Source organism: Candoia aspera, chromosome 6 (assembly GCF_035149785.1).
Source record: "Candoia aspera isolate rCanAsp1 chromosome 6, rCanAsp1.hap2, whole genome shotgun sequence".
Taxonomy (NCBI): Eukaryota; Metazoa; Chordata; class Lepidosauria; order Squamata; family Boidae; genus Candoia; species Candoia aspera.
In genome coordinates this window covers 93,889,030-93,910,870 of record NC_086158.1, presented here as the reverse complement: position 1 = coordinate 93,910,870, position 21,841 = coordinate 93,889,030, and the positions used below count along the sequence as shown (strand labels likewise).

The 21,841-nt window shown below is 41.4% G+C and overlaps 1 protein-coding gene across 1 annotated transcript in view; it reads left to right on the top strand.

Moving 5' to 3' along the window:
- The window catches only part of ZCCHC24 (zinc finger CCHC-type containing 24), a 113,775-nt gene extending 92,199 nt beyond the window's left edge, over positions 1-21,576 (top strand). Inside the window, exons 3-4 of the mRNA XM_063307702.1 lie at positions 10,829-10,993; positions 20,489-21,576. Coding sequence (XP_063163772.1) covers positions 10,829-10,993; positions 20,489-20,602 — 279 coding nt within the window. The 3' untranslated portion in view covers positions 20,603-21,576. The remainder of the gene's footprint in view (positions 1-10,828; positions 10,994-20,488) is intronic.
- The last annotated feature ends 265 nt before the right edge of the window (positions 21,577-21,841 follow it).

The following is a 21,841-nucleotide window of genomic DNA, read 5'->3' as shown; positions in this document are numbered from 1 at the left end:
TTCAAAATCCTCAGCAACATGTTGTGATTCTGTAGGAGTGGGGAAAAAGTAGTGCCGTGCGTGGACTTAGCTTGCTAAGAACTTTTACCTCCTCCTGCCCTTATTTATTTATAGCAAATTTCTAGTCCTTACCATTAGAATGTTATGCTTGAAAGTGTGTAGGCAAAGCTCCAGCAGAAATGGATGGCTTAAATGAGATTTCAGGGTCCTGGGGTGTTGGTACAAAATGCCAAAATAATGTCTGTTACCAGATTTTGAATGACAAAGATAGGACACTAATCTGCCTTTTCTGACAAGAAATGCACATCTTTGTTAGTTGTCACTGAATCAACAGTGCAGAATTAATATTTCTGTTCAGATTAAAGCTGGTATTAGTTCTTAGAATGCTGTGTCCTAGGACAAGAAGTCCTACAATGTAGACTGCATAGGATCAAGTTCCAAATATTTCTCTTCATAAGATTTTTGGTTCAAATATTAACTATTTCTGAGAAAACCTGAGGTACCACCTGTTATATATACTGTATGACCACTTTTTGATGTACAATCACTCACAAAGAGTTATTTCCTGACCAGCGAAGCAAAGCAACCTTTCAGAATTTATTCATAATTTTGGTCACACCCTTTTACATCAAATTCCCTGACAGAAATCCTTTTGTCCTAGAAATCACGTAGACCACCCATCCTAAACTCAATAAAATCATGCAAAAGGCTACGTGGTGAAGTTCTATTCCAAGTGTGTTTATTTCTAAAAGTTGCAGGATTCAGGTTGTTGTGATATGGAATTTTATTTTATTAGCGTGAATCATTAAGCCAAAATACAATATGCTTGCTTTGGGAGACAAACAGAAATCTTCAGAAGAGGGCTCCCCCACCCCACCCCTTAGGAAGAAGTTCCTGAATTTGGTGCTGCTTCTTTCTTGGACTGAAAACCTTGGGAGAATCGGGAAGAGAACTCCAGCAGTTTATTCAATTCATAGGGAACAGACTAATGAGAATAGTTTCCATCAATTCCATTTAGCTCAAAATTTCTCCAGATGTTGCCATTAAATTACATCCTCCGCAGCAGGAATTTCTCTGACAAGGAAAGGAACCTGGCCTATGGCATGCTTTCTGAAAGCCAGCATGTAGCTCCATTTGTTAGGTCTCATTTTGACTCCATCTATGCTTCTTGTCACCTTGACATTTGTTTTCTTTTGCTTCCCAGGAAGAGTTTTGAGAAGATAAACAACTTCCAGAGGAACTCTAAAATGATTCCAACTCTAAATGCAAAGCAATCCTTGAGTTTACAGTCAACAAAGCTAGTTAAAACAGGAATGGATTGTTTTAAAGAAGTACACAGATAACATGGATGGGAGGGAAGACTTTTAATTGAACAGTTATCCTGTCCAAATTTAGTTTTAAGACAAAGAAGCGAGAGCAGGAAATGCAACGTTGTCTCTTGCTTAGAGCCAGAGCAGAAAGACAGAAGCACCTGGATCATCTTACTGCCTGTGGTATCCCAAAGCTGTCATTATTTTAAAAGTTGTGTTTGTACATAGACTTTGGCATAAGTACCTTTTAGGGAGCAGAAGTCCAGTTTTTCTGGCAAAGCCCTAAGTGGCCGGCCATCCGAGTGCAACGGTTGACCCTTGAGCAAAGGTGAGGAAGGAGAGGGCAAGTGGAAGGGGGAAATGGGACAATGAAGCAGGAAGAAGAAGAGGTGGAGGGAGGCAAGGCCTTCTGCACTTCTGGGAGCAGGTCATTTGGTTCCTCCTGAGTCCGTCCTCTTCTCTGGAGGCCTCAATTGAGGTGGGCCACTGGAGATGCTGTGATGCTCCTACACTGCCAAATCATGCCATTCACTCTTAGTTGCAGCAATAAAAGCTCCTCCTTTTTCCTATTATTTCCAAAATACCGTGCAGCGGGGTGAGCTCCCGTTGTTAATCCCAGCTCCTGCTCACCTAGCAGTTCGAAAACGTGCAAATGTGAGTAGATCAATAGGTACCGCTTCGGCGGGAAGGTAACGGCGTTCCGAGTCGTCATGCTGGCCACATGACCCGGAAGTGTCTATGACAACGCCGGCTCCAAGGCTTAGAAACGGAGATGAGCACCGCCCCCTAGAGTCGGACTCGACTGGACTTTACGTCAAGGGAAACCTTTACCTTTACCTTACCTGTACATTTAATATACCACCCCACACACCCCCATACACACACATTGTAAAGATTTGCTTTGCTACAGTGTAAGGGGTATATGAATATAAAAACACAACTGTCTTCAAAGAAAATAATAGGCTAGTTTCTTCTGTTCCAGATGACCTGCTGTTGAGATGGCTTATTGCCTGGTGATCTAAGAAATTGCAAAAGAGCAAGTTTGACAGCTTTGCTGACACTGGGCAAAGGTTCCCAACCTCATTTTGGTTCCCCCAAATTGTTCCTAATGATCAGCTCAATTAAGCATAGTGCTGTTTCATTCCAAAACATTAAGCCAACGTTTTTTGCTAGATTGGTTGTGCAAGGCTCAGTTGGAATAGCGTGCATGTGCTGAGCTTTAGATGTACAGGAGGTTTAGATGTACAGGATTTTGCTCAATCCCTTCTTTTCAATATGCGTGATTGCTTTAATCCGCATCTGGAAGCATATCAGCAATTCCCGAAGAATGCTGCCAAATCATGCCATTCACTCTTAATTGCAGCAATAAAAGGTCCTCCTTTTTCCTGTTATTTCCAAAAGTACCTGTACATTTAATATAACACACACACACACACACACATTGTAAAGATTTGCTTCACTACAGTGTAAGGGGGAAGCAAGAAGGGAGCACAGAGGATTGTTGCTTTTAGTGATCATAATTTGACATCCAAGATGCACAGAGTTCAGCTGAAGAAGCATTAAAAAAAAAACGGAACAGAAACGGAACTCTGAAGTTATTATTGGACCAACACCATTACGGAGCTACCTCCTCTGCTTTCACATTGTGGCAAAGGGTCACATTGCCTGATAAGATAACCCAGAAAATGTTCCTCAGATCAGAGTCATTCAGGACACTGCCTGAGCCCAGCCTCCTCTCACTTCCTTGAGGCTTTCACCAACCAGGAAAGGCAAAAATCTAAGTGACAGGGGGCAGAGCTGGTCCCCCAGAGAACTTTGCCCACTTCATCAGGGCTAATAGGCTGAAAGCTCTCCCAGGTAACTTTGCAGAATATGGCCTCAGTTGTCTCACTAGGATCGGCCCAACTAGCATCCAATTGACAGTGAATCCAAGCAATTTTATTCTCTAGAGCAGGGTTTCTCAACCTTGGCAACTTGGCTAACCTTGCCAACCAAAGGTTGCCAGGTTTGAAAAACACTGATCCAGATGGTCAAACAGGGGGAGGCTACTCAGTAGACCTCTTGTCCAAAGCAACTGCCACCCCAAGCACCCTCTGGCATTGGACTGCGTTTGCAACTGCCTGTATGAGGGGATGGGAACCAACCAGATTCATTTAATAATTATACACACACACACACACACACACAATACTGATGCACACACGCACAGGCACACATTTTAATGCTATGCTTAAAGAATAATGCTTATTCTTAATAAGAATCCACTGGGGGAGCAACCAGCTTCATTAACAAACAAGTGTATTTACAAAATACATTCTATTATGTGAGGGTTTTTTTTTTACACTGAGTCTGTATTACATAGCCTCCCCCCCCACCCCCCCGCGGCTTCTGTTCTCCTAAGTTTCGCTTTTGTGTTTCAAAGGCTTCTACATTTCTTCACTGCTGTGTTCCTTTTCTTGCTGCTCTTTAAGTTCTGACATTCATTTCTCCTCTCTCGGGCTTGTTTCACTTTCCATTTCTCCCACTTCCCTGAGCAACTTCTCCGTTCCCTCTCCCTGTTAGCTTCCTTGGCTTCAGTCTCTTTAAAGAGGCACAGACATGCCAGCTGCCGTCCCGTTGATTGCCTGTTGTCTGTCTCTGGGACCTTCAGCCACCAGTTTGCTGAACAGGTTCAGGCTTTGCTGTGGAAGTCTGAATCCTTCTGTCTCCCATCAACTGGGTGTACTGTGGTGCCTTCTCCTCTGACCAGCAACACTTTCCCACCCTCCACTAAATTTCAGCTTCCACCTCTTCTCTGAAGAACAGCCAAAACACCCCTACTAGCACCATGCCTGCACCTAAACATTCTTGGAGACTGGTCTCACCTTCTGGAGAGGTAAGGAGTCTAGATCTAGGTCTTTGGAGCAGAAAGAAGCTCCATGATCCACAGTCCTGAGACATCCTGTTACAAGATTACGGTGATGTTCTTTCCTTCTGTTGAAGGAGTGGGAGCAGTGGAAAAGGTTATTCATCTTTTTGGCGTTCTGGACTCTTCAAATATCTTGGCCCTGGAACTTCAGGTATGCCAAGTAGGGTGGCTTTTGAACTGTCTCAGGGCTATACCCAAGGAAGTTATTTTTCCCCAAATGCCTACCTGATTTATGAGTTTCATGAATGGAAATAGTGGCAAATGACTGAGATGGCTTTCAGAGTGATGGACAGATTCATGGGTGATCGATCTATAACTGCTGTTAGTCATGATAAACAGAGCTTCAATGTTCAGAGGTAGTATACCATAGGGATATGTATTGGGATAAGAACTCATTTTGTGAGTGCATGTTCCTATGTTCATCTTTCAGTATCAGCTGACTTTAGGGAGTGGAAACTGCCTTTCCCACTGGTAGCTTCAAAGAAGCTTGCTCAAATAATCATCATAATAAAATAAAATCTGAATTTGAATTAGATTGTTTGGGAATTAATGCTACTGTGTGAAACTACTATTAGTTTCTATTATTAACACTTAACTCTGGACAATAGAGGGACAAAAGGGACGCGGTGGCGCTGCGGGTTAAACCGCTGAGCTGTCGATCGGAAGGTCGGCGGTTCGAAACCGCGCGGCGGGGTGAGCTCCCGTTGCTCGTCCCAGCTTCTGCACACCAAGCAGTTCGAAAACATGCAAATGTGAGTAGATTAATTGGTACCGCTTCGGCGGGAAGGTAACGGCGTTCTGTGAGTCATGCTGGCCACATGACCCGGAAGTGTCCTATGGACAACGCCGGCTCCAAGGCTTTGAAACGGAGATGAGCACCGCCCCCTAGAGTCGGATTCGACTGGACTTTACATCAAGGGAAACCTTTACCTTTACCTTTACCTGGACAATAGGAAGAAAGGGACAGGGTTTAATAAGTACCATAGTTGCTAAATAAATGAAATCTTGATGCACAAATAAATGACTCATTTAAGAGGTAACAGTTGAATGTTAAAAAATTAAAGCAAGGTTTTCATTGCAATGATGCCATGCCTGTCAATGCCTCATCTGGAAAGCAATTGTCAGAAGCATTCTGATATTGATAAAAACCTTTACAGGTAGTCCTTGCATTTATGACCTTCTCAGGTCTGTAAAGCAAAGGAAAGCTGAAGTCAGATCATAAGCACTTACATTTAACAACCAGTTGTGGTCCCAATTGTGGTCGCTAAATGAGGACTACCTGTAAGTCTACTATTCAGATTTCACTTAATGTATTTTGTGGATATTCAGTACCTTTCATGTTGTTGTTTTACATTCAGCAAAACATTGTTCCATTTTCCATTTTAAACTCCCCTCCCCCCATCTAATTCTTCACACATGGGGTGAAAGCAGGATTTTCCATACTTTTGCCCACTGGATAAAAGAGCATTGAAAAGAACATGTTAGACAACATGATCTAATGGCAGTCATTTAGACATCATCCTGTGTTGGCATGGTCAAGGCCTTCCCTTGGAGGCAGACAAAATAGACATGGCTGTACCCAGAGAATTTAAGCATTCCTTGCTCTTCAGATTTGCATATCCTGTTTCAAATGTTTTTGTACATGAACCTGATTGCCTAGTAGAGGCAGAGAAATGAAAATCAGTATTTCCTTGGAGAAACTAAGAAGTACAGGATTTAAGGATCTCACCTATCCTATGAATAAAGAGAATGGGTAAGAGAAGAGATGGAATCAAATCCAATTACTTCCTCTCAAGTTTTGAAATGAGTGTTTTTCTAGCATAGTAAGAGGAAAAATTAGAGATGGAGGTGGGGAAAAGAATGAAGCCTTGTAGAATCTTTAAAGCAAACACATTTATTAGTTCATAAAGTTTTGTGGATAGCAGTCCACTTCATCACACGCATGATCTAGATGGAATAACCCAGCTTCCTCCTCTGGAAATGGTTACATATCAGAAAATCTCTGGTTTGAATTTTGCCTCTTCCATTAAGTAATTTATCTCAGATGTCTTCCAGATGATAGCCCAGGCCCAGGATGAGCTCTCTCTTGATCCCAGGAAGTCATGATTGGCAGTTTGTGATTTTAAGTTCAGTTGAATCCTGGCAAATGCCGCTTCAGGAATGGTTGTGGGTTGCTGTGCCCCAGAAAGTAACCTTGGTTTGCCTCCTCTCCCATCTGCTAGGATTGCTGTAGCAGCACCCTGGCATGGTTAAATAAATGTGCCCAGGGCAGCATGGCAGCCATAGAGTTTTGAAGGCCATGGAAGTTTCCCACCATAGCAAGCACAGAAATGCAGGGAGATGCTAATGAATAGGGGAAGGGAAGTGTCTTCAGGCCTGGACTTGAGCGGGCATGCAGTTACTTGTCAATAAGTGAGCACTGATCAGCTTACAGCCCAGATAGGCCGGTCATTCACTGTGCATTCTAGACTCATATATAACTATGTTCTTGATCATGGTATCCTGAGGTCTGACTAAACCTGAAAATCACTATAGCGACCAGCATCAATCTGAGATTAATTCAAAATTCAGAAGAGTCAAGGGATAACAAGGCCAATGATTTGGAAGTGCCCTAGTCTCAATTCTCTTATTTTCAGCATGCATATCATCATATGCTTCATAACTGTTGCAAGAATTCTATTAACATATATCGCTGGAATGACCTAAGGACCATTAATGCTTCTCACTTATAGCTTTGTCTCCCATGTCCTTTCAGCTTCTTTGGTTTCATCTGATGTGACAGGGATCACCTGAGTAGTCGACTGGATAAGCATTTGATCACAGTCTTCCCTGCTTTGGGGAGACTCCTTGGGTTGGAAATCTAAATTTTCTTGGAAACAGCTCCTGCTTGCAGCTGTTCCGTTAAACATTCAGCCAAAGATGCTTGAAGACTTATTTCAGATCTGACCTAAAAGCTAGACAAGCTTATCCACACATCTTCCTGACTTTAATTCTATTCATGCAGTCTGCTTCCTCCTCCTCTCTGTGACCAAAGTCTACTTCCTCACCATTCATATAGAGACACATTCCCTAACTTTGAAGGAGCCCAGCTTTCCACCTGCCACCTGATATTTTTCTGAAGCAGAAAAAGCTGCACAGTGTATTAGAAATAACGGAGTCCATTGTTCTAACTCGCTAAAGCAAGGGAACCACTTTCTTCCATCGTGTACTTCAGCAGGGTTAAATATGCTAGAATGTACTTTTCTAAAGTTCTCGCACACCCAGAGCATGGCACAAATGATCACCACCAACTATGGGATCCACTGTCCCTGCCAAGTTCAGGTTTTCTTGCCAGACACCTGTTTTCTCCTTTGAACAATCAAAAGCTATTTGGACATCTATACCCAAACACTGTTCAAGTTCCCAGATTCTCCTAAAGTTAAGAATTCATTCAGAAAAGTTTACATTTCTTCTAAAAACCTTATCAACTCTTTTGGCTAAACAGATCAATGGATAACAAAGGGACCTTTGACCTGCTTGGGTCATGATACAGTACCAACAACCTTTGGAATAAGCTTTCCAGTGAGTATGTTTGAGGGGGTATGTGTGGAAATTTGGAAAGAATTTGTTTCTTGAGCAAACATCACTGTAAATTAAGATCCATTAGTGTCAAGTAATCAGCTGAATAAATAGATGTCCAAGAGACCCAATTATCTCACTTCTGCTAGGATCTCAGAAAAGTTATTTAGCATTAAAGGAGTATTTTGTCCAGAATTTTTGCTAAAAGAAAGGGATGGGGTTTTAGAAAGTTTAATTAAAATTGTATATTGGAGTGGAAGTTTAATACATGGTTTATTATACCCAGAGATTGACCATCACTTCTACTAGCAAAGCAAGAGATCTAGGATAGAAATGAATGGACCCATCTCCTCCTTGCAGAGCCCAATGAGGAGGAAAGAATGCACCCCCTGTATCTTCAATAATGGGGCATCTGCATAAAATAAAGGAAATGTTTATACTGCCAGAATTTTAATTTTGTTATGTTTACATAGAGTCCCAAACAATTACAAAACCTTAGAGCAGTTAGGGAAGGTTAAGTAACCACAAGAGATAACAATATTGCACGCATGGATCATCAGACCCACCAAAGCTATGATTCACAGTTTCCAGAAATGGGATAATAAAATAACAACATGGAAAAGAACAACCCAAGAAAAAAATTATTGGAGAACGCGAAGGGATGGCAGTAACTACTGTTAGAGTCACAAGGGTCTAATATTTGCACGTAACACAGATATTCTGTGGCTGAAATCTAGGGCAGCCAAAAATATTTTCCCCAGTGTGGGAAGTTACCAAGGACACCAAGCATCCAGAATCAGGACAAGAAATATCTATAGCTGCAGGAAGAAGTGCTCTGCTGCCTTTTCCAGCAATAGGAAAAATGCAAGCAGCCATCTTTTGATTTGCACCATTTTGCTGGAATCCCCCTCTAAGAAATTCCACCATTGACAATCTCTGAAGGCAAGGGAAGAGATTTTGTTTCAACTCCAGCTTTGGAACTGAACAAAGGAATGAATGTATTTTTCAGTGTATTTTGCTCAGATCTGGCCTCAGCCAAACGCTAACGCAGTGACTTTAGACCAGTGTTTCTCAACCTCGGCCGTTTGAAGATGTGTGGACTTCAACTCCCAGAATTCCCCAGCCAGCATGGTTGGCTAGGGAATTCTGGGGGTTGAAGTCCACACATCTTCAAATGGCCGAGGTTGAGAAACACTGCTTTAGACAAATCTCTTTCTTTCTTGGACCTGCCCCTTCTAATCACTTCTATAAGGGTGTTAAAAAGCGTACAGCAATGCTGTATACTTTGGCAATGGTAAAAACAGAGTGAATAAAGAATGAAGCTGGCAATTCTATAGCCAGGCAATCCATACTTCTGGAGTGCTGCAATGCTTATATGCAGGGATGTCATAAAATTCATTCTGTATTCCTTTTCAAGTGAAACGATAGAATGGGCCAACATATAATCTGTTATGGCATGAAGACGCTTGACATTCAAATTTTGCACTAACATCTAGGTTGAAATATTCTCCGGCTCAGAAACGGTATTAAAATAATGGGACACGTTGCATACAAAAGTGGATCCAGGGGTGTCTGCAGAGGGGGGGTCAAAAAAGTCAGGATGGCTGCCACAACCTTTTTTTATATATTCATTGTGCTGTACTTAAGAGGGCGTGCACACACGCACATGGATACTCTGAATAGATCCCTTAGGGAAAGCTTTGCATAGAGATAGATCTATAAGAATAAGTTGTACACAGAAATATATTGTACTGTACTAAATTATCTTTTTATTCTTTTAGCTGGCAAACCACCAAGGAAAATTTTAGTACCAGTCAGATAATAAATCGAATTAAAAATGGGGGGAGATGAATACACTGCAGTTAATGTAGACTTTGAGTAAATGCATGCATAGGATTATTCTATCAGTGAGTAAACGTATGTGTGAAAGACGTAATACTCAAAATGATATAGGAACAATAACGTGGTGTATTTTGGGAAATGCTTCGGTAAGGATCCAAAGAACTTGTTTCAGTGCACCCAAGGACCAGTAAAATTATAATCTTTTCTTTTAAAATGATAGATCATCCATCATCCAGATGACCTTCCTCTCTAGATTTTTAGCTGACACCTGTCAGTTGAACCTTCCTTAAAATCTTTATTAAGTCAACTCAGTTTTGAGTGCACCAAGGTCAGCACATGTAGCACCCCTGCTACGCGAGCTGCATTGGGTGCCAGTTTGCTTCCGGGTCCAATTCAAGATGTTGGTTATCACCTTTAAAGCCCTACATGGCACAGGACCGGGCTATCTGAGGGACCGTCTCGTCCCACCCGGGCACGTAGAGAGGGCATGCTACAGACCCCGTCTGTAAGAGAATTCCATCTTGCAGGGTCTTGGAAGTGAGCCTTCTCTACAGTAGCTCCCGCCCTTTGGAACATTCTCCCCCCGGAAGTGAGACAGGCCCCCTTGCTCCTGGACTTCCCAAAAAAAAATAAAACCTGGTTTTGTCAGCTTGCGTTGAACCGGAAGGGGAATAGCCAGTCTTAGGGACAGCTATCGCCCTAGAATGACCCCCGAATGGTCCTCACGTTCATGGTTTGACAGAAGAACGTTTAGCCATCTGGATTTTATTCTATCTGTGTTTTTTTTGTTATTTGTAACTATATTTATATTTATTGTATTATTAACCTGTTTTGAATTTTACTCTAGTTTTGTTGTAAACTGCCCAGAGACCCCCTTTGGGGGAGACGGGTGGTGAAAAAATTTGACAAACAAACAAACAAATAAATAAATAACTCTCAAAAAGCATAGAGGAAAAGAAATCGCTTAGCTACTTTCCTGTAGTCAGAAATGCAAGGGACCTCCAGAAGGCCAACAATTTAGCAAATTGCATGTTTCTTTCAGTTTCCAAACTGATTTACCTTGTCATAATGTAGGAGTTGCTGCTGCTATTGTTATTGTTACTGTTATTTTAATGCAGTCAGCAAAGACTGGGGAATGCACTTTGATTTTCTGTTCTGGCTGTTAATTTAGGTTGCTTTCTCTGTCTCTCTCTCTCCCCCTCTGTTTTAGGCTCGTCCAAAAGGGGAAGGCTTGACTCCATACCAAGGGAAAAAACGCTGCTTTGGCGAATATAAATGCCCCAAGTGCAAGAGAAAATGGATGAGTGGAAACTCCTGGGCCAACATGGGGCAAGAATGTATCAAGTGCCATATCAATGTTTATCCTCACAAGCAGGTACGGATGGGGTTAAAAAGGGGTAGAAAGGATGCTGAGGGATGTCAGGTTGAAGCCCCCCAGGGCTGGATGAAGGCCAGCGGAGGCCCTAGGCACAACCCAACTATGGTCCTCCTCAGCCCTTCCATTGCTTAACGGCCAAGACGTGAAGATTCAGTAAGTACTGAAAACTCAAGGGTGGCAGTGAAAGAGTTAAGGGCATGATTGCTTATGGCAGACAGGCTCTGTGCCCCCCCCTTCCTTGGTGCCCCAAGCAGGTGGTGATTTTGCTTAATGGTGAATCCAAGGCTGAAGCCTCCTCCCCTCCCATGATCCCTGGGTGATGTTGAAGTCTTACTTGTCCAACCTACCTCTCGGGTGGCTGCTGTGGGGGACAAGTGAGGGGGGGGCACTCACTTTCAGCTGTCTTCAGCTCCAGAGGAAAGGTGGGATATATAGGCATAAAAGCGTGTGGAAATGACTACATCACTCAAGATGAATGTAAAAAAGGTAGAGAGAGAAGCTTTGGGAAATATTATTTATGAAAAGGTAACATTTCAAGGATAGTTGGCCTCCTGGTAGATTTATGGACGTATCCATGTTTCTTGGAAGCAATATAGGAGTGGTTATCACCTTCTTACAGTTTTTTTTTTTTTTATTTCCAATCTAACCTACAACTCTGGGGTTTCTTGAGGTCTTCCATCCAACTTATAATCAGAGCTGACCCTGCTTAGCTTCTGAGTCCAGAAAAGGTTGCTGAGATGCAAAAATATGCAAAGATTCCCTCGTCTTCCAGTTTTTATCCTTAAAGCCTGCTAGATGATCATTTAAATAAGAAAAATAAATAGAACATCCTTAACCCCTGAAAGATTTTTTTATCTATGCAGTTATTTGGCCATCGCCTTACCTAGCAATTCAAATGAAACAATGCATAAAGCTATGAATTGCATCAGTAACTGAAAGTTAGGGTCATTAATACCAATTGTTGTAGTTTAACTGGTGCTTTTTCAGAGAAGATGTGCATTTCCCATCAGACCTTTTCATCCTTCTGCAAATCCTTTGAAAGAGCTGCTTTGGAATAGACAAGATTATAGCTGAAGGTGATTTTTTAATCAGTAAAGTTGTGTGTGTGTGCGTGTGTGTGTCCTTTTCCCTTTGTTGGAACACAGGCATTTTGTTGAAGGATAATCTCTTGCAGATTCTCTAATAAGGGGTGGGGGGAAGATTTGTGGCAGTTCTTCAAGGATAGGAAATGTGGAATGCAAGCACCTCCAGTTTCCTAGAGAGCTGTTCAATCCAATCAACGAACCATACACACTTCAGATTTTAAGGAACTTTATAGTCTGGAAGGTGGAGCAAGTGAACCAGAGCAAAGAAAAGGAAAGGAAAAAGAATTTAACTGGAGGCACAAAGCAAAACCCTCTCCAGCCGCTGAGAATGCCTCAGCTGATGCATTACAATTAATTCAAAGTAGGTCAAAAGGAAAAGGGTTCCTTTGCGAATGAGAGGGAGGCTCTCTGACTGCCATCTTGTGACTCTGTGCCAAAAATCCTGCTGCTACTCTCTCACTTGTTGGAATGGATTACAGAAACGAAGCAAAAAAAAAAAAGTTCCTTGCATCATGTCTCCAGGTTATTGGGGTACAGGGAAAACAAGCATCAGGTAAAGCCCAACTTTTGGACGAAGGATTTTGGGGAAAATAAATAAATAAATGGATGGATGGATGGATGGATGGATGGGGATGCCGATGCCTGAGATGTAGGGATTAGCATTTTAGTAAAGCTACCAGATCTGAACTGCAGCAGATCATCGAAACACCAGAGGGCAGCACAGGTAACAGGTTTCTGTAACTCACTGCTGCCATCTAATAGTCATGTTTGTGTTTTGCAGCCTAGATCTGGTAGCTGAGTTTAGGAGCTGTTTTCCTTACCTTGACTAGCCAGGAAATGAAAGGGTGTTTGGGCAATTACAGGTAGTCCTTGCTTAATGACCACAATTGAGACTGGAATTTCAGCTGCTAAGCAAAGCGGTCATTAAGAATCCAACCCAATTTTACAACCTTTTTTGCAGTGGTTATTAAGTGAGTCATCACGGTCATTAAGCAAACCATGTGGTCGTTAAGCAAATCATGCAGTTCCCCATTGATTTTGCTAGCCAGAAGCTGTCTATGAAGGTCGAAAATGGCAATCTCGTGACCACGGGGTGCTGCGATGGTCATAAATGCAAACTGGTTGCCAAATGCCCAAGTCATGATCATGTGACTGCGGGGATGCTGCAACAGTCATAGGCGTGAGTATCAGTTGTAAATCAGTTTTTTCAGCACCGTCATAAGTCTGAACCATCACTAAATGAATGGTCATTAAGTGAGGACTACCTGCAACTAGTCCTTTTCTATAACTAAAATAACTTTTAGATTGGATTTCAGTATGAGTGAGTTCGTTCAGCAATTCATGTGTGTGGCGGCAAGACACTGCTGTTGGATGGATCCAAGATAACTGCAATGCATCTTCAGAACATTTGTAACTGATATATTTTATACCACATAATAATCAAACAATGATATCAACACATAACAATCCATTTGCTTGTCCTCAGTATTAGTGCTTGCTCAACCTCAGAGGATTTCTGCACTGGCAATTTATAGTGTTGTTCCACAATTGCCTCACATCACTAAATGAAGGCTAGGTTGATACAACATTGTCTGGGCAGCCCCAAAAATCTGTATTGCGAAAGTGCACAACTTCCGGGAAGCTGAAATCAATGTGTTTGCACTGATTGTGTGGCCTGGAATTCTGGCAATGCAGATTAAATTTCAGCAACTGTCCAGCTGCTTTGGAGCAGAAGATCCACATAACAACTCATTGTTCTAAGATCAAGTGTCAAACTTTTCCTTTGCCCTCCCCACTGTTTTTTCTTTGGGGATCATATCTTTTTGAATTGTAAGACTCCGGAGCATCCATGGGCAGTGGGACAAGGGGTCACAAAACTCAAAATAGCAGCTATGACCATGTGATGGAAACCCCACCCCCTTTACATGTGTCTCACATGGAATGCACATAAAAAAGAAGTGGGGTATTGGTTGTGCAATTGTGGCTGTCATCCAGACCTTTTTAACAAAACACACACACACACACACACACACACCGTGAATGCCCCTGGTAAGCTGAAGACAAGAACTGTGTCTTTTTATCCATCCATAAACTGCACTGGGAAATTTAACTACCAACAGGGGAGTCTCAATGCTTTTAATCTGTTTAAAATGGCAATCTATTTATTGTAAAAGAAATAGATGAATCAGTTTGTTTGATTATTTTTAGCTGCTGGTGGCAGAGTCAACATGATTGCTGTTCTTTCTGTCTCACTTTCAAATAAGTTCAGTCCATCCCATTATTCACCAAAATTGGGTGTTTTAAAAAAGACCTGCACCCAAATTTGCAATGAAATGGGTGCTTAACTCTAATAAATAACTGTTTTAACCCTGCATTGATATATTTTAGGGGCTCGGTGCAAAGAACCATTAGACAACATTCTGATCCAGATAGAACTCCAAGGTGCTGAATGACATTTGTTCACTCAGAATCTGGAAAGAAGAAATGATTCAAAATTTCCTATACCATAGCTCAGGGTTTCTCAACCTTGGCAACTTCAAGCTGTGTGGACTTCAACTCCCAGAATTCCCCAGCCAGCATGGCTGGCTGGGGAATTCTGTGAGTCGAAGCCCACACAGCTTGAAGTTGCCAAGGATGAGAAACACTGCCATAACTCATCTACAAAAAATATTGAAATTTATTTTGCATGTGACCCTTAATTTTCCAAGCCTGCATGCTGGGAATGGACTCTGTAGTTGCTCAAGTTCTTAACATTCTAATTCTTTTTGCTTTTCTCGTGTCTCTCCACTGCAAGTGTGTCATAACTTGTGGGTAACAGTAACATTTCTAAAATCTAAACAGCCCACAGGCCAATCGAATTGAAATCAAGAAATACATGGAAAGACCAGTCAGGGAAAGATACAGTTTCGGTTTATGAGGCAAAAAATTCTCGACTTTCCTGAGGTCTTTTGCTCTTCATTCAGAGCAGAGAAAAGTGTATTCTTGGGTAGTTTTATTAATCTGTTTAAAGTTGATTTATATCAGTAAACACAGTCCTTGCTGCATTTCATTCTGGACTCAGCCTGCTGCAACCTCCTTCCAGGTGGTTTTGCGCAGCACAGGGCCTCTTCTGCTGGACTAATAGGTGAGAGCTGAATTGCCTCTTCCATTTCGTAGAGCATCTTCCTGGACATTTGGTGGACCATAACAGAACCATGCCTGTGGCAGGGACAGTGGGAAACAGGAAGGAATTGCATGTTCCTTTAGCTAAACAGAACAGTACCTAACCCAGAGGAAACAAGATTCTGTGCAAAATTGGCACAAAGGCGGGAGAAACGGTTCCACCTTGGTCCATTTTCTTCATAGTTTGTCAGTTCAAGTAATATGGCAGTGCTGATACTCAGGATAGGAAGCAGAGGATCATAGTGGCTCACCTCTTTAAGGATTATTCCAGAGGGTTCTCTCCCCCACTCCCCCATTCTGGCTTGCAATTTGTTTCCAGCTCAAGATATGTAATTTCAAACAGTCCCTCCCTCCCTCCCTCCCTTTTTTCTTTTTTTAATAAATATTTGAAGTGGACCATCTGGGCAGAAACCACTCATTTCATATTTTAGAATCTGTAACTCAATGTGTGTGTGTGTGTGTACGTACATACATACATACATACATAGAACTGAAGAAAAAGCAGAGCAGCTGCAGTCTGCAATGCAGAACAGTGATACAAATGTTAAAGGACTGCTGTGATAATCAGAACTACAGATTTGGGTGAAAACTGGATTAGCGGTATGTTGCTTTAAAGAACAAGTAAGAAATTGCAGCATTCCATATAGAAGAGATGCCTTAAAATCTTAGGTAATAAGGTATGGGTGAATCTTAATTTTTGTTCTTCTGCTTTTTATATTATTTTCCTCTGCTCTTTTCATTTTTTTAACTATAAACAAAAAACCCTTTATACCTAAATTTATATACTTTATTTATATAATTTAAATTTATATGATTTATAAAATTTAAATTAACATAATTTTAAAAAGCGCATTTCTAACATACACATTGTTTAGCACATACTTTTATGAGCTATTTTCTAATATATAATTGTGCATCATTTATTTTTCAGCTGGTAAATAGCATTACAAAGCTGAAAAATGATTGTATTTTTAATTAATTAATTTGTTTATTTATTTATCACATTTTTATCCCCGCCCATCTTCCCCACATGGGGACCCTGGGCGGTTCACAATAAAAACAATTTAAAATTTCAATAAAATCATAAATACAACCAATAATCAGCATAAAGTGCAACAAAGTCCAAGCCATGGCAGATCTAATTCAAACCATAAGGGAATAAAACCAGTCCCGGCAGAACTAGGGAACCAACCAGCCCCAAGAATGGCTCTTCCCTTCCCTATTCCAGGCAAGGCGGCAAAACCAGGTCTTCAGCTGTTTTCTGAAGTCCAGGAGGGAGGGGGCTAACCACACTTCTGGGGGAAGGATGTTCCAAAGTGCGGGAGCTGCTGCAAAGAAGGCCCGCCTCCTGGACCCCACCAGATGGAATTCTCTTACAGATGGGGTCCGCAACATGCCCTCTCTGCACGATCGGGTGGGACGGGCTGATGTAATGGGGGTGAGACAGTCCCGTAGGTAACCTGGCCCCATGCCATGTAGGGCTTAAAGGTGATAACCAACACCTTGAATTGGACCCGGAAGCAAACTGGTAACCAATGCAACTCGCACAGTAAAGGTGTTACGTGTGCTGTTACGTACATCACTGTTCGCGCGGTTGCATTTTGGGCCAACTGAAGCTTCCGGATACTCTTCAAGGGTAGCCCCATGTAGAGCGTGTTGCAATAGTCTATATCGGAGATGACCAGGGCGTGAGTGACCGTTCGAAGGGCCTCTCGCTCCAGGAAGGGGTGTAACTGGCGCACAACATGAAGTTGTGCAAAGGCCCTTCTGGCCACAACTGCCACCTGCTTTTCGAACAGGAGTTGTGAGTCTGAGAGGACCCCCAAGTTACACACTGGGTCTGTCTGGGCCAGTGCAACCCCATCCAGAACTGAAAATGGCAAATTCCTAGCAGCTGAGGGACCATTAACCCACAGCCACTCCGTCTGACCAGGGTTCAGCTGAAGCCTGTTGTTCCCCATCCAGACCCCAACAGCCCCCAGGGACATGGAAAGGGCAGCTACTGCATTACTTACTTCCCCCGGGTTGGAGATGTATAACTGAGTATCATCGGCATACTGATGATACCTCATCCCATGGGGACGGATGATCTCACCCAGTGGTTTCATGTAGATTTTAAATAGGAGGGGAGAGAGTACCGAACCCTGCAGCACCCCACAGAGGAGGGGCCGTGGGCCCAACCTCTCCTCCCCTACTAACACCAACAATGCTAACTTAGATGAAATCACATTAAAATATGAAGCAAATGAATTTCCCCAACTTTATTCAAGATGGATGGTTGTTTATTGCAAAATAAGAAGTGTGAGTGAAATACAGATGTCCAGTTCAATTATCTTTCTTTGGCTGAATTCAGGGTTGGTTAAAAAAAAAAAGAATGAAAGAGAAAATAAATGGTAAAACATATAAATATTCGAGATAATGATAGCCCAATCTGTAAAATAAACACATTAGAAGGAAAGTGTAAACATAAATGTTTTCAAGAAGCATGTGTTTATTGAGCAATTTAAGATAATTGGAGGGAACAATTTTATGGGAACTGTCAAACTTGGTTTGTCTAGCTCATTTGCTAATTTAACCCAAGTATGTGTAAATTTAATTTCAGTATTTTTATCCAGAAATGGAGTTAATGTCAAAAAAATCTCTTGTGCCTGTATAACACTTGTTTTTATTAAAAGCGCTCCATCTTTTTGGGAAAGACAAAGGTGGGATATTATTTTCCTTTAAAATGTTCAATTACCCAATTAAATTGACAATATTAATCATGAGAGATGAAATAATAAAACGAACACATACTATTAACACCCTCCGCATAATCTTGTATAATGCAGGTTAAATCCTAACCAGCATTATCTTTAGGACATACCCCTTGAAATTAATGGAATTTAATTCAGTCTAAAGGGTTCTGTCACTTCAAATAGGGCAACTATGATTAAATTCCAATAAAATATTGTGCTGTTACCTGCAAATCATACAGATTTCTATGCACGTCAGTATTTAATTTTTATACCAAATTGCTACTAGAAGAATAGTTCATGGCAGCTGACAATCATGGCTAAAAGAGAAGAATTATAAAATAGATACTACAATGGAACACTAGGAAGCTAATGAATGCTTCCTGTAAAAGTGAGGGGGGGATGTGAGACCTTGAGTGAGACACTCCATTCTCTTACTTTAGTCTTGCTCTCTGAAAGGTGTGGTCTCACACAAGTTCTCTGATTCCTAATGTTCAAGCTTAACCTTTGTTAGAGCCTTCTGTCTTTGTGACATATTGTAGCACAATGCTGGACAAGCTCTCTCTTGTTTTAACCAGGAATCGTGTCCAACTTGGTTATTGCCCTTAACAATGTTTGGAGATACAGCATGGAGGCATGATCAACATGATTCAAAGGAGTCTGTTGCGCCATCAAAAAGAAGTCCAAGTTTGTGTCCATGCTGCTGAGACCATGCACTAAGATTGCACTGGTGGGCAGCCCTCAAAGGCTGCCAGTGCAATCTTAGTGCATGGTCTCACCAGCATGGACACAAGCTTGGACTTCTTTTTGATGGCGCAACAGATTCCTTTGAATCATGTTGATCATGCCTCCAAAGAAATGCAGGGCAGCCCCTTATTTCAAGCAAGGCCTGTGAAAACAGCTCTGAAAACTTAAATCAGTAAATGGATTCCAGGCAGTTTTAATCAGTGGGCTTGGAGACTTATCTGTCTGTCTGTCTATCCATCCATCCATCCATCCATCCATCTAGAAGATATTTTAGCAAAGAATAAAGAGGAAAATATTAGGCTGGCATTTCCCCTTCAGATGGAAGGATAGATTTTATTTATTTAGTGGAAATTTATTAGCGCTCAGCCTTGGGCAGACAAGGAATGAGAGCAAGGAAAAGTTATGATGGTTTTTAACCAGTCTCTTCTGGAAAAGTTTAGTCTTTCCAAGTCATGGAGAACCAGCAAACTATTTGAGTGTGTGGAAGCCAAAAATCCAGGACATCTAATGGTCCACCAAGTTCACACCAGTTGGAGGACTCCCAGTTTTAATTCTGACAGTCATTCTGGAGTTGATATTTGAATGCATGCTGAAACTGAGACTTTACTAATAAGCAAATACATTTAAGTACAGATGTTTATTCAATTGGTTATGCACCAAGAAGAAAAGGTCCTGTAAAAATTTGACCTTTGCTTGTAGTTTGTAATATGTTTTGATATATCTAAAAAATTGCATGTATTTTAGGAAAAGAAGATCTTAGGAAGAACAGTAACAGTAATAAGTTGTTGAAAGGATTCTTTGCTGTTCAATACTACCCCCTTAATAATTCATTTCTCAATTATAAGTAAATGGCCAAATTAATTACAAGATTCATTACACAAAGTTGCTCATTTTGGGCTGCAACAAGATGACGTTTATAACATGTTTAGTCCTCATTTACTGCAGTGTTGTTATGGCCTTAAATTCACTTCCTTAAATGAGTAGCTTGCCATGAATAACTAAAATATATGGCAAAATAAAATTATCTTGGGGAAGAATTACTAGATTTCCTTTTGTTACGTCTATGAGCTTACATTCATTAGAACATTTTTATTATCTCTGAATTTCAAAATAAAATATAAATTTATTTTCTATTACTGTATATAATTTCCATATAATAAGTTTGACAGAACTTCCAGTCATCTGAGGACTTTTCAGCTGAAACCAAAGCTACTTGTCTTAAGCCTTAATACACACACACACATGCACACACACCCCTCTGATTTCTGTATTTTCAAGAGTACAATATTATAAATGAGCTGGAGAGATATAAGCAAATGCTAAAGTTATAAACAACATTTAGTTAGATTGTCCATTCTCTTTTGTCCTGGCACCATTTTATTTGCTTACTACATTTTACTCATGTTCTGTGCTTCGTACAATGTTGCAAAAGAAATAGCATGATAGCTATTTTGCTAAGCATCAGCTGCTGCAAAGGAATAAAGCACACACACACACACACACACAAATTGCTAAATCTGAAATAGGGATGTTGACTTCTGGGATTCCAAATGATTTATTAATGGACTGTGAATGAACTGCAATCAAACAAACACAGCGACAATTATCTAAATGCTTTAACCCGTGGGCAATCTTCTTGTGAAAGTTCTCTAGGCATTTCCTGACTGGCTTCTTGAACAAGACTCCATTCAAATGTATAGGAGCAAAACCTGGGAATGGTTCATGTCTGAATATGTGTAATGCCTGTGCTTACCTCCTTTATGCAGAGACCCCTGGAAAAACCTGATGGCCTGGATGTTTCTGATCAAAGTAAAGAGCACCCTCAGCATCTCTGTGAGAAATGTAAAGTTCTGGGCTACTACTGCCGCCGAGTGCAATAAAGATACCCACAGGGACTATTTCTGCCACCACCAATTCTGGGTCAGCAGCCAAAAGAGGAGGAGGAGGAGGAGGAGGAGGAGGAGGAGGAGGAAGAAACATCACCCAAGAATTTTCATCCATCCCCAGTATTGCCTAACTTAATCATACCCCTTTCCTTTAACAGATTGTAACACTTTCCCTGTGTACAGACATACAATTTGTATTAGAAGACTGGAGTGTTATATGTATTCCTTCCTTAAGGGTCTTGCAAAACAAGCCATGTTAATATGGGTGGAGACCAACCAGCTACGGTTCTTCCTGGACTATACCTGCCATATTCATGATGGAATCGCTACAGTGGTTTCCACTGATTGTTTACACAATTCCAGTATTCTACACTAAGTGAACTAGTGTTCTTTGTCCAGAGAGACCCGTAATGTCAGGAAGATAGGGTTGGATGATGGTAAGGGGCAGATGGGTGGGGGCTGGCAAGCATTACTCAAAATGTGTTGTAGCTATGCTGCCAACTAGAATTCTCTAAAGCTATAAGGCCTGAGCTAGGAAAGAATTAAGGATGTGATGCAAATACTTGTTTTTCTTGACTATGGAGATGGTTTGTAAGTTCTACCAGCTTGCTTGTTCTCCAAGAGTCTTCCAGGGCCACTGAAGAGAGGCTCTTGGTGAGCTTTCGTTTTCTGAATCTGAGGGCTTAAAAGAACAAGTGAATAATTGTCTGACGAGTGGTTTGCATGGAAACATAAGGATGGTAGAACATGCAGGGTGGGACAGGGATTTGCCTTTCTTGTGCAGCAACTTTAAGCACATTTATGTAGATGGAAGTCCCACTGAAATCCAGGAGATCTATTCAGAACAAGCTTGCATAAATACACTCATTTTTGCAGGCTGCTGTTGTTTACCCCCACTTCCCATGGCATCTCTTACCTTTTTCTTTCGCTATGTAATGGTGGCTAAAATTCCTATCCTCAGGCTGCATTAACAGACATATCTAGCCAGCAAGAGAAATGTTACTTTGTCCTCAACAGACTATCCCATTCCAGCTCCCCCTCTCCGCTGTGACTGTTGCTGTACCATCACCATCCCCAGTCACCTAACTGCTGGTGGAGTTTGGCTCTTTCCTCATTAGTGGTGGGACAGGCCAGAATTTCACCTTGCTTTCATGCCATTCGTTCCCAAATGGATGTCCTCTCAGTGGGTTGGACTGCAATCCTCAAACAACTGGGATGAAGGAAAGGAAAGTT